Source organism: Kryptolebias marmoratus, linkage group LG5, assembly GCF_001649575.2.
Source record: "Kryptolebias marmoratus isolate JLee-2015 linkage group LG5, ASM164957v2, whole genome shotgun sequence".
NCBI classification, from domain to species: domain Eukaryota; kingdom Metazoa; phylum Chordata; class Actinopteri; order Cyprinodontiformes; family Rivulidae; genus Kryptolebias; species Kryptolebias marmoratus.
The window spans coordinates 1,784,205-1,797,409 of NC_051434.1; the positions used below are offsets into that span (position 1 = coordinate 1,784,205).

General features: G+C 48.8%; 1 protein-coding gene across 1 annotated transcript in view; it reads left to right on the forward strand.

Moving 5' to 3' along the window:
• The window catches only part of macf1a (microtubule actin crosslinking factor 1a), a gene marked incomplete in the record, with an annotated part of 165,057 nt that overhangs the window by 148,067 nt on the left and 3,785 nt on the right, over positions 1–13,205 (forward strand). Inside the window, 28 exon segments of the mRNA XM_037975753.1 lie at positions 49–57; positions 574–799; positions 946–1,172; positions 1,250–1,372; positions 1,483–1,584; positions 1,653–1,754; positions 1,871–2,044; positions 2,119–2,274; positions 2,357–2,554; positions 2,646–2,774; positions 3,335–3,517; positions 3,599–3,754; positions 3,841–4,047; positions 4,144–4,263; positions 4,418–4,587; positions 4,670–4,829; positions 4,919–5,113; positions 5,996–6,268; positions 6,345–6,533; positions 6,611–6,707; positions 6,784–6,932; positions 7,013–7,175; positions 7,318–7,472; positions 7,558–7,632; positions 8,545–8,562; positions 8,972–9,089; positions 9,826–9,888; positions 10,199–10,231. Coding sequence (XP_037831681.1) covers positions 49–57; positions 574–799; positions 946–1,172; positions 1,250–1,372; positions 1,483–1,584; positions 1,653–1,754; positions 1,871–2,044; positions 2,119–2,274; positions 2,357–2,554; positions 2,646–2,774; positions 3,335–3,517; positions 3,599–3,754; positions 3,841–4,047; positions 4,144–4,263; positions 4,418–4,587; positions 4,670–4,829; positions 4,919–5,113; positions 5,996–6,268; positions 6,345–6,533; positions 6,611–6,707; positions 6,784–6,932; positions 7,013–7,175; positions 7,318–7,472; positions 7,558–7,632; positions 8,545–8,562; positions 8,972–9,089; positions 9,826–9,888; positions 10,199–10,231 — 3,970 coding nt within the window.

A 13,205-nucleotide genomic window follows, 5' to 3' on the forward strand; every position in this document is an offset into this window, starting at 1 on the left:
CCCCCCCCCCTCACCATCATTTTCTCCATCTTCACTGCAATCACCCAGCTGGTGGAGGTAAGACATCAAACCGCCACTCATTTAAAGTCACGTTTCTACCACAATGTTTTTAAGAAAAGTAGATATAATCAGTTAAATCTCACCCTTCTGTCTGACTCCAGATCAGTCCTTCTTGTCCTTTTTTGTGGTTCGATCAGATTTGTTTGGACTCGTAGTGAATAACTTCCCTCAGCAGCTAATCGACCTGATCCTGTCTGAAATGTCCGTTTTGTGTATTTTCCCCTCCTGTGTTTTAAATAAAGTTTAGTTCAGTCTTAGTTAAACAACCTGGGTGACATTCTGAAAGTGCGACATTGAGATGAAGCGTAAATGAGGGGGAAGATGATCTAACACTAAACTATGAATGAGGCCGGAGGAGCTTAGACGGCTTTAGGAGTCCCTGTTTCAGAGCAGACACAGATGGCCGACCGCCCACATCATGTCTCAGTATGTTCTCACTTTCAAAATGTCACCAAGCCGTCAAACTCAGCCCCTCCTCCTCGTAACGTCTGCCTTCGCGTCTCCGTCCCTCAGTTTCACGATAAGATGGACCCGCTGCTGGAGACCCTGGAGGGGGCGGTGCAGCGTCTGCGGCAGCCTCCTCCGGTCGCCGCGGAGGTGGAGAAGATCCGCGAGCAGCTGGCGGAGCACCGCGCCCAGGGGCTGGAGCTGGACAAGCTGCTGCCGAGCTTCTCCGCCCTGTGCGCCCGCGGGGAGGAGCTCATCAGCAGAGCGGCCCACGACGACCCCGCAGCTCAGGGTGAGGCGCAAAAAACCTTAAAGCCGAATATATCTGAAGATTTATGTGGAAATGTTGTGTAAAACCCATATTTCATTCCCAGTGGATCTCAGTAAACATTAAAACGAGGTTGTTTTGAGTTCGATAACACGTCTGTCGTCCCGCAGTCGTTCGGACCCGCCTCCTTCGCCTGCGCTCCCTGTGGGACGAGATCCGGCAGCGGGCCGAGGACAGGGAGAGCAAGCTGAACGACGTCTTGGACCTGGCCGGGAAGTTCTGGTCCGACGTGGCGGCTCTGCTGAGCACGCTCAGAGACTCCCAGGACATCATGAAGGAGCTGGAGGACCCGGGAGTCGACCCGTCGCTCATCAAGCAGCAGATCGAAGCTGCCGAGGTACGGAGGAAGGGGCGGGGCTAAAAGGTGCAGAGGGGATTTCATTTGATGCATATCGACGTCGTTGTGTTTATCAGGCCATCAAGGCAGAGACGGACGGCCTCAGGGAGGAGCTGGAGTTTGTCAGGACCCTCGGAGCTGACCTCATCTTTGCCTGTGGAGAAACGGAGAAACCTGAAGTCAAGAAGACGATAGACGAGGTGAGAAGGAGGACGAGGAACGAGGACGAGGTGGTGCACGTCACCATCAGCCCACGTTCAAATAAATATAAAATCCTGAAAAGCTAAACCGTCCCTCTGCTGGTTCTCAGATGAACGCTGCCTGGGAGGGTCTGAACCGAACCTGGAGGGACAGGATGGAGCGGCTGGAGGACGCCATGACAGCCTCCGTCCAGTACCAGGACGCTCTGCAGGTTCGAACCTCTGACCTCCTCCATGTTGACTCTGAGCTCGTGAGCTAACCTCTGTGTGTCGTTCCCAGTCCATGTTTGACTACCTGGACAACGCGGTCATCAAACTGTGCGAGATGTCGACTGTGGGAACTGATCTGGGAACCGTCAAACAGCAGATCGAAGAGCTGAAGGTCAGCAGCAAACACACGATCTATTCCAGACATCATGTGTGAGATCAGGGTTGGATTTAGAGCTTTAAAACGTTTTTAAGCTTGAGTTTCTGTCTGGTTTCCTTTGTGCTGAGCAGCAGTACAAGGTGGAGGTGTACCAGCAGCAGATTGACATGGAGAAGCTCTGCCACCAGGGGGAGCTGCTGCTGAAGAAAGTCTCGGATCAGACAGACCGGGACATGATCCAGGAGCCGCTGACCGAGCTCCGACACCTCTGGGACAACCTGGGAGATAAAATCACTCAAAGACAGGTAACGAATCGGGGAAAGGTTTTTAAATCTTCACACATTAGAACCTGAAACCTGATGATGTTCTTCCTTCGCAGCACAAGCTGGAGGCCGCCCTGCTGGCCCTGGGTCAGTTCCAGCACGCCCTCTCTGAGCTGCAGGCCTGGCTCAGCCACACACACACCACTCTGGACACACAGCGACCCGTCAGCTCCGACCCGAAGGCCATCGAGATCGAGCTGGCTAAACACCACGTACGTCTGCAGCCTGTGCCGAGTCGTTTCCTCCTCCACACCGCTGTATATCTGACCGTCTCCTCCCCTCCGGGTCTCCCAGGTTTTGCGTAACGACGTGCTGTCCCATCGTGCCACGGTGGAGACGGTGAACAGCGCCGCGGCGGAGCTGCTGGAGTCGTCTCCATGCGACGAGGCCAGCCACCTGCGAGACCAGCTGGATCAGCTGAACCAGAGCTGGGACAGCCTGCTGCTGAAGACCCGGGAGCGTCAGAAGCTGCTGGAGGACGCCCTGCAGCAGGTCCAGTCAGCCCCGCAGAGGACACGCCCGGCATGTTACCGTCTGCAGCCGGGCAGAATAATTTAACCCTCCATCTCCTGCGTGTCTGTAGGCTGAAGGTTTCCATGGAGAGCTGGAGGAGTTCCTGCAATGGTTGAGGAGGACGGAGAGCCAGCTGTCTGCAGCCAAACCGACAGGAGGTCTCCCAGAAACAGCCAGGGAGCAGCTGCAGCAGCACATGGTGCCAGAACCAGCCTTTTCTGTGACGCTGAAACGGATTTATTAAAGTTAAAACTGAGCAAAAGTTAAAAGCTCCAAAGGAAGTACTGCTGATGTAGATTTTAAAGATCACAATGCATTTGTTTTAGGACAGAATATAAAGAAAGTTGAATATTTTAAAAGTATAAAAGGTAACAAAAACTAAACAGGAAACTAAAAAAATCACAGGTTACAGATTACTTTATGATGTTTGTTTCTCATCTAAGGAGACAGACTTTCTTTAAAGTGTTTTTTTTTTACCTGCATGTGTCGTTTTCCTTCATTAATTCATGCAAACCATTCAGTCATGATCAACCACAGGGAAATAACTGGAAAAAGCAGCAAAAGTCCTTAAAAAGGAGACTCTAAAGTCTGGTGAACTGTTGATTAATATTAAATATTAATAAAATATCCAGACTGGATCTCTGGCAGAATGATTTCCTGTAAACTCAGCATTAAACTATAATAAACGCTGTAAACAGAACCTTTTATTCCCACAGAAACGTTAATGAGCCTCACGGTTCTGAAACCTTCTGTCTGCAGGAGCTGCAGGACCAGCTGGACCAGAAAGTGGACCTGTACCATCACCTGCTGGACCAGGGGGAGTCCATGCTGCTGGCCCGCGGAGGAGAGGAGGCTGGACCCGGGACCACCCAGACCCAGCAGAACCTGGCCATGCTGCAGAACAAGTGGGCCAGCCTCAACGCCAAGATGGACGACCGCAGGGTGGGAGAACGGATCCAAAGCGCCATATTTATTTATTTTTTGGTTTGTTTCTCGTTGGTTAAACCCTTGATCTTCCTCCAGGCGAAGCTGGAGGAGGCGGTTTCCTTGGCAACGGGCTTCCAGACCTCGCTGCAGGACACCATCAACTGGCTGACGCAGGCCGAGCAGACCCTGAACATGGCGCAGCCCCCCAGCCTGATCCTGGACACGGTCCTGTTCCAGATCGACGAGCACAAGGTGACGAGCGTCAGACAGAACATTTAAACTGCACAAAACAAGCATTTCTGTTTACATCGTGTGTTCCCGACCTGCGTCCTGCCCAGGTGTTTGTGAACGAGGTGAACACCCACAGGGAGCAGGTTCTGGCTCTGGAGAAGGCAGGCTCGCAGCTCCGCTTCGCCAGCATGAAGCAGGACGTGGTTCTGATCAAGAACCTGCTGCTCAGCGTCCAGGCCCGCTGGGACAAGCTGGTCCAGAGGTCTCTGGACCGAGGCCGACATCTCGACGAGGCCCGCAAACGAGCAAAACAGGTCCGGAACCGAATCTTAACACGATGAATCGATCTGTGGCTGCTTTCTCAGACAGTTGGAAGATGAAGGATGGTTCTGTTGTGGTTCTGTTCTCAGTTCCACGAGGCCTGGAGGAAGCTGACCGACTGGCTGGAAGAGGCAGAGAAGAAACTGGACTCGGAGCTGGAGATCTCCAACGAGCCGGACAAGATCAAGGTTCAGCTGACCAAACACAAGGTAGGAGCGAGGGAAACCCGCAGAACTTCGCTCTGATTCTCACAGAAAAGGCAGCTTCTTCAGGTTCTGTTAAAGGACGTCTCCGAGCTTCTCCTGGTTGTGTGGATCTGTTGCTCTCAGAATCTCTTCAATCCACCGTCTCTCTCCCCTGCAGGAGTTTCAGAAAGCTCTGGGCTCGAAGCAGCCTGTTTACGACACCACAGTCCGGTCCGGGAAGGCCATGAGGGACAAAGCTCAGCTGCCTGCAGACCAGCAGAAACTGGACCACCTGGTGGGAGAAGTTCGGGACAAGTGGGACACGGTCTGCGGGAAGAGCGTGGAGCGGTGCGGAGGCTGAAACCTGGAAGCTGGTTAAGTTTAATCTGAGTAATAAAAACTCAAAGCTTGTATTTTCTCCTCCGTTCAGGCAGCACAAGCTGGAGGAGGCTCTGCTGTTCTCAGGTCAGTTTGCAGAAGCTCTGCAGGCTCTGGTGGACTGGCTGTACCGAGTGGAGCCTCAGCTGGCCGAAGACCAGCCTGTTCATGGAGACATGGACCTGGTGTCCAACCTGATGGACGCACATAAGGTGGGCTGGAGCGGAGACGCTGCGTTGTCCCCTCAGACCTGCAGGACAGCCTCTCACCATGTCTCTGTCTCTACGGTCCATACATGCAGGCCTTCCAGAAGGAGCTGGGGAAGAGGACCGGCAGCGTCCAGGCTCTGAAGCGCTCGGCCCGGGACCTGATGGAGACCGGCCGCGACGACACAGCCTGGGTCAAAGTTCAGCTTCAGGAGCTCAGCAACCGCTGGGAGACGGTCTGCGCTCTGTCGGTCAGCAAGCAGACGCGCCTGCAGCAGGCGCTCAAGCAGGTCAGAGGGCACGCCGCGGGTTACCAAACCGTCTGTTAGCAAAATATCTGAGGAAACCCTCAGACAGTCATCACTGCATGAACAACTGAAGCTTTGTTCACGATCAGCTAACACAAAAATAACTCTACCTCAGTTCCTCTTACAGATATCAGGCTAAAGCTGCAGGTGGTAGTAGCTGAGAGTCATTCACAACACGCACGAGGAGGACACGAGTTGTTTCCGTTTCTTTACTTGAATCTGTTTAAAATACCAAAAATAAAACGTTTCAAAAAGCTTTTCATCAAAAAGGAACCGTATCATGATGTGAGGATTAATTTAACGACACAAATGGAGGAGAAATGAAGAACGTCAGGCCTAAAAATCCATCTGCAACAGATATAAAATCCTCTGCGGGTGGAAAAACACGCCCTGTGAGTCACCGGTTGACCTTTGACCTGAAGCTGTGAGGGATCATCTGGACAGAAACCAAGAAAAGCTTGAACCGGAGAACGACTCCTGAAGGCTGAATGTAGCAAAACAACAGCTAAAAGTAACAAAAAACTAGCTAAAAGCCAAAGATAACTGAAAGTTGTTAGCTTTTAACTAAACAGCAGTAGCGTTAGCGTTAGCGTTAGCAGACGTAGTCTTAGCAGAAATAAGCTGAAAATGTTTGTTTCTGTGGAGAGTTTTATTTTAAAACCTAAAGTCACAGCATCTCCTGATTATAATGACGTGGAACACAAACGGTTAACAGCACCAAGTCTGCAGCAATCAGGTGATAAAAAACATTTTAAAAAGTATGAAAGTAGTAAAGTATTTATTCTAACTATCAACTGTTTTAGCCTTTTATCTTGTTCGGCTCGTTTCCAGTTTTTCAGTCCCGTTCGTTTCCTTCTCCCTCAGGCGGAGGAGTTTCGTACGGCGGTGCAGGTCCTGCTGGAGTGGCTGTCGGAGGCGGAGCAGTCGCTCCGTTTCCGCGGCGTCCTCCCCGAGGAGGCGGAGACTCTGCAGGCGCTGCTGCACACGCACCGAGACTTCATGGGCACCGTGGAGGAGAAGAGGGCCGACGTGAACAAGGCCGCCGGCATGGGGGAGGGCATCCTGACCGTGTGTCACCCTGACTCCATCACCACCATCAAACACTGGATCACCATCATCCGGGCGCGCTTCGAGGAGGTCAGGAGGCGTGGCCTCTCCCTCAGCCAGCCCCTCGCTTTCCACACTCCCTCTAACTTCCTGTTTCATTCTACAGGTGCTGACGTGGGCCAAACAGCACGAGCAGCGGCTGGAGACGGCTCTGACCGAGGTGCTCAACAACGCCAACCTGCTGGAGGAGCTGTTGTCATGGTTACAGTGGGCCGAGACCACCCTGGTCCAGAGAGACACGGAGCCGCTGCCTCAGGACATCCCGCAGCTGAAGACCCTCATCACGGAGCACCAGGTGGGCTCGGGGGGGGCGGCTCTGATGGGTTTAACGTCACGGTTTAGTTTACTGACAGTGGCGTCTGCGGCCTGTAGGTGTTCATGGAGGAGATGACCAGGAAGCAGCCGGACGTCGACAAGGTCACCAAAACCTACAAGAGGAAACCGGCGGAGGCCGACAGGAGAGGAACTCGTACGTCTGTTTTCTGTCTTCACCTGCGGCTGTTTCTCTGCAGCGCCGACTCTGATCTGCTCTGAATCGTCTGCAGGCAAACAGCAGCAGCAGACTCAGGCCGCGGTGCAGGTTTCAGGAGGAAACCCGAGGCTCATTCAGCTCAGCGCTCAATGGCAGCAAGTGTGGCTGCTGGCGCTCGACCGCCAACGGAAGCTCAACGACGCTCTGGACCGGCAGGAGGAGGTAGCTGCCTCCAGGACAGGACGTTCTCTGATTCCTGCGCCGTTTATTACAGATCTGTTAAATGTTCAATCTGTTCGCAGCTGAAGGAGTTCGCCAACTTCGACTTCGACGTGTGGAGGAAGAAGTACATGCGCTGGATGAACCACAAGAAGTCCCGCGTCATGGATTTCTTCCGACGCATCGACAAGGACCAAGACGGGAAGATCACCCGGCAGGAGTTCATCGACGGCATCCTGGCTTCGAGTACGAGCAGATAAACCGTCCGAACGATGGAGGAAACACGCTAAACATAGCAGAAAATAAACTCGTTTTCATACAGCTAATCTTCTGAATATTTCTTCCTTTTCGTCCTCGTTAACCGAACTTGTCATTTCGTCCCGAGCAGAATTTCCAACCAGTAAGCTGGAGATGTCGGCGGTGGCAGACATCTTTGACCGAGACGGCGACGGTTACATCGATTATTACGAGTTTGTCGCAGCTCTTCACCCCAACAAGGACGCCTACAGGCCGACCACTGACGCCGATAAGATCGAGGACGAGGTGGAGCAGAGACACAAACACACGGATAAACAAACAAACAAACAAACAAACAAACGGGGACTGATTGTTTGTCTGCGTCCTTCAGGTGACTCGACAGGTGGCTCAGTGTAAATGTGCCAAGAGGTTCCAAGTGGAGCAGATCGGAGAAAACAAATACAGGGTGAGTTTAATGTCTCTTATTCCATCTCTGTCTGCCTTCAAATTAAAACTAAACAACTTAAAGGAAGAGTTCAAACATTTTGGGTTGTTATTTTGTAGTTTATCTAATAAAGGTTCACATATAATCCATAAAAACTCAGACAGAAAACGTCTCATCCTGTTCTTCCAAACCTCAGTTTTTCTTGTTTGTTTCTGCAGTGAATCAGTTTGACTTAGTTCTGATTAATAAAGTTTAATAATCCTTCTAATAACTCCTCATGTGTGTTTTACATCATGTTTGTTTGTTTGTTTATGTCACAACATTAATATAACATGTTTGTTAATCAGCTTTCTGCTGCTTTACAGATTTATCTCAAGTTAATAAAGTTTTCCACTTTTATTAAAGCTTTTTTCCTCTTTTCCTCCCTAATTACTAACGTCTCTAATCCAGTTTATAGATGAATAATTTGCATTTAATCATTAGTTTTATTTCTGAGGAAAAGAAAATGGATAAAAATCCTCAGTTTTAGTTTTTATCAGATAAATAAAGTTTGTTTTTTGTGGTCAGGCTTCAGTAAAAACAGATTCCTGCAGTGAGGAGCTGTTTTTCACCTTATTTCTGTGTTTTTTGTGTCTCTTCTAACAACTTAACGTCCTGAAACATGAACTCTGTTTATCGGGGCCTTCGCCGCTTCGCTCCATCCTCCTCCTCGGGGCGATGACACCTGCGTCTTCGTCCTGTCTTTGTCTCGTGTTTGTGTCCAGCTGCACGTCTTCATCATCCTCTAACGAAGACGTTTCTGTTCCCAGCACTAACCCCGAGCTGCAGCTTCACGACAGTTCTGGAAGATGTTGTGATGATTTTGTTTTTCATTCTCGCTCTGTTTCTTTCTCCTCGTGTCCGTCTGCTCCGCCTCTGCTGGACTTTTTGTAGTTCTTCCTCGGAAACCAGGTAAGGTGTCTGCCGACGACGCGGTCGGGCGCGTGGAAGCCGCTCCCCCGTTTCCCTCGCAGAATAAATCCGTGTTTGAGGCGAGGAGCGGCGGCCCTCTGCGGAAACGTGTCAGCAGCTTCCGCCGCCCGCTTCCGTTCATGCTGTGATTTGTGTTCGGTGCCGATGGTGCGACTGACAGCAGCACGGGCTGAAGGGATGATTAGTGGGGCGGTGATGAGCTGGGAGACGTCCAGGAGATTCCTCCTGGGCTGGTTTGGCTTGGGAATGTGATTTAAAACCAGATATGTCAAAAGAACGATCGGGCTCTTTATTCCTGCAGGTGCATGCCTTTCTGCATGAAGTAGATTCAGTTTGGGCTCTTTCAGGTGTGAGGTTGAGTCATTTGAGCTGTTTCTCACCTCCTCAGTTCGGCGACTCGCAGCAGCTGCGCCTGGTCAGGATTTTGCGCAGCACGGTGATGGTGAGAGTCGGAGGAGGGTGGATGGCGCTCGACGAGTTTCTCGTTAAGAACGATCCGTGCAGAGGTGAGTGCCGCTCACACAGACCCGACTGATTCTGGGTCAGATATTTGTTCTGTAAACCTCTGAGAGGGAAAGGAGGTTAGAATTCATGATGGCTGCTCAGTTTGCTGCTTCATCTTCAGTCTTCCAGCTGCGATCACGACCTAAAGAACGAGATCCTGATCCTCTGCAGGACGGGAGGAGACCCAGGTTTAGAGCCTGAGAACACCTTCAGAGGGTCTCTGGCAGAAAAAGAACTGGGATGGATTAATTATTATTAATTTGATTAATAATTGAAGGTTATTATTTGGCCTTCTCAGGCTGATGCCTGTTTTTATGCACGGCCATTTTTGTTTTCTTGGGCTAAAACGTTGAATAAAAAGGTGAAATCTGTAGAAGAAGAGCTGAAACAGGAGATTATTTTGAACTTTAAAACCAGGAAATAACAAAAGCAGCAGGAATCATTCAACTCTGACCCTCAGGATCCTTCTGTTATCATCTTAATCCCAAACCTGTGTTTCCTGTCAGCTGTTTGTCACATTCCACCTGTCAGGTGTCAGCGGGCGGGCGGCTCTTCTCTCCTCCCTCTGACGTCGCTGTCGTCTCTGACTGCCATCTTCTTTTGACCCCATCCTGTCTTTCCTTCTCTCTCCTCTGTCTCGGATCGCTCTTTCTGAAATAAAACGGTAGTTTTGCATGATGCATGGTCCTCAGTTGTCTCCCTCTTCCTCCCCCCTCTCTCTCTGTTTTCTTTCCTCAGTGCAACATCCGGGACTTAAGATCCTCCGCTCCGATTCCAGTAGCTCCATCTCATCTCGTATAGGTTGGCTTTCTCCACCTTTTCTCCTTTAGTTTTGGTTTTGATTTGGATGTTTGCCTCCAGGTTCCTCCTCTCCTCCTCTTTATTTTGTGATTTCCTGACTAACATTTTGTCCCCCTGACTGTCCCGCTGTCCCCCCGTCCCCCCTCCTTTGATTTGTTCCTGATGTTTCTGTGCAGAGGTGACAGATGTTCTCTTTGATCAGCCGTGTGTGTGTTAGTGTGTGTCTTACAGGATGTGTGTGTGTGTGAGAAACTTTCTTCATCCCACCACGAGCATGCAGTTATTTCACATTGTCTCTTGTGTCTCTCAGTGACAGTCACTCCTGGCTATTTCTGCTGCCGAGGTATCTACACTTCCTGTCTGTCCTTCACTCTGTCCATCCATCTGTCCGTCCAGCTGTCAGCCTCCATCTTTAACCACAGCTGTCCTCCGTGTGTCCACGTTAGGGGTGGGAACGGATGCTGTAAATAATCCTGAACCAACGCGTCACGATATCCGTTCAAACGTTAAAGGTCCTCGTTGCAAATAAAATCATTAAGAAACCAAATCTGCACATCAAACTTTAACGGCTGCGTTTGTTTACTTTACTTTGATCCACGCCGCCATATTTGTTTACCAACGCAGACGTCCGGCGTCAGATTCGGACCCGTTGTTGACGTTGAGCGTGGACCCGCCTTTCAGAAACACACAAGCTGGAGTCCAGTTTGCAATGAGAACCTTTAAAGATAATTCTTTTTATTCAATAAATTCAGGCCGTCACAGAAAGAGGTGAGCATCAGAGAACAGAAATATAAATTATTATTAATAAAAAGTTAAAAGCACGGAGTCAGTGGAGATCCCAGCTGTTTACGTTGATTTATTTTAGTTCTTCTCATCTGAGGTTTCTTATTATTATTTGGTTTTAATCTCGGTTCAAACCGACAGAATCGCCTCAGATGAGTAGAAAAACGTTTTAAAGAATCAAAAGTTTCTTTGATTTAATCTGGATGATTGAGAATCTCGATCAGAGATGTTTAAAGTCTCTTTTTTCATGAATTGAAATAAAGATTCTCGTGACCCTGACTCGTTTCTTGTCCCACCCCTACTCCATCTGTGTGTTGGTGCTGTTTGTGTGTCTGTGTGCGCAGGCCACGCTTCCTGCTTTCCTCACATCATCAGCAGGACTCGGTCAGCCCCTGGTCTGTGGAAGCTGCTCGTTTGTTTGTCTTCATGAGCCGAGTTTAGTGCTGCCGGATCACAACCCGTCAGAAACATCTCAGCGTGGAGAAAACTAAACTGTTGAAATAACTGCAGACGATTTATGAAACAAAACCAAATGTTTGCTTTTTAGCACAGAGTTCATTTTGATGTTTGATCCCTAAAACACCACCGGTTGTCATGGTAACAAACCAATAAAATGTTGAGTCTCAAAGTAATAAAGATGTAAGGAAATATTCCACCTTAAAATCTGGAACCTTTTCCTTTTTTACCTGATCCAAAATGAAACCCTTTTAAACTCTGAGTGAGAAAATGTTCAGTAAATACTTAAATCAGTAAATCCGATCCTTTAAATTAAATTAGGTTATGAACAATTAATATCTTACCTGCAGCAGATATCTCTTTGAACCACCTCAGTCTTATTAAAGTGGAGCGCTGACGTCTTTAAACAACTTTATTCTTTAAAAAAATGCTGTTTTAAAAACCTTTGCCACAGTCTGCACAGGAAGTGTTACAGCTAGCTGCTGCTGTCGCTGTTTATGCTTTCCAGTAACCGTAGAAATCCACGTAAATAACCGTTAAATAACTATTAGCTCATCACTTCAGTCAGAATCCACCTCCTGTCTTCAGCAGGCAGCTTTAAAACATCTGAACTATCCCTTTAAATAATTCACACCTAACTCATCTAATGAAGCTGTAAACAAACCAGGAGGATGTTGGCTTCTTCTTCTGTGGTGTGGGAGGCGTTAAAGCGTCAGGATATAATCTCGCTCCGGTACTTTAGAAGCACTAAACTCCTGCTGATGGGTTCAGACAGGAGGCTTCATTTCTGGTTGAATTCCGTCCAGAACCAATAAATTTGGGTTTGAATCTGAGAGGAAGTGGGTGGAGCCTAAGACCTGGGCGTGGCCAGCCTGGGTTTCTAACAGCGCCGGCTTCTGAAGCAGGTAGAGGGTGCACCTGGCTGGGTTACTTACCTGAACGAAGCTGTTTTTCTTTATTCCTTTCAGTTTTTGTTTTCGGCTGGCTTCTCCAGGCTTCTTGTTGTCTGCTGAGGCTGCTTCACTCCTTCCTGTCTGAGAACGCAGGAAGAAACCCCCGAACGGGCATGACCCCCCCACACACACACACACACACACACACACACACACACACACACACTGGGAGGCTCCTCTGCAGAAAACTCTGCAAAGTTAGGAGCACGGAGGAGGTGCTTTGCTCCCAGCGCTCCTTTAGTCAAATACGCAACAAAAGAGCTGGAGACACCGGTCATTGCTCTAACGCTTTATTGGTTCTTACTCTTCAGGACTTTGGTTAAATCTGTGTTTTTATTCCACTGGATAAACCAAAAGTTTCAGGTAAAACATATAACAGAGATATAAGATGATATTAGTCCCGTTTTTCTACTAATGAGGTGATTTACATTTTCTGTCCGGTGGTTTTCTAAAGCCACATATTTTATATAACATCTGCGTATATTTGTCACAGAACGTGTTTACGACTGTCAGGTGGCTCGTTCCCTGTGGAACACCCACGTATCGTCCCGTTAGCTTTCACTCATTCTTGTCTGTTCTTACAAATAAACTCAACCAGATGTGACTAATTTATCTGTTTAAATTAATTTAGAAGCAGCTGAGACACTTAAAAATGTTTTAGGTTCCTTGTTTTCCTTTAAGTCCTAAAAACAAAGGATTTTAAGTCTTTCTGCTCTGAATGAAGAAACGATGAAAACATTCTGTTCCTGTTAGTTCCTCACAAACTTTATTATTTGTTTATTTATTTATGATTTGGGACTTCTTTAAAAGTTTTCTCACCAGACATGAAGATCTTTGACAGTAAAGCAAATAAGTAAATGATCTGTAAGCACTCAGTGACTCTCAGGATTGTCAGGAAGCTGGTTTTATTTTGAAGGGAGCGATGACTGAGTGTCTGATTCACCTACTGCCTTTCGTTGCGTATCGGATTAATCTCCTCCTGACTCGCTCTGCTCACGTGCACTCTCAAACGAAACACGCACCGACTGTGATGTCTGCAGCCAAAGGAAGCACCGACTCTGTCCCTCACGCTGCTCGCTGCCTCTGCCGCCCCCTGCTGGTGGAAAGACAACCTGTTTTCATTTT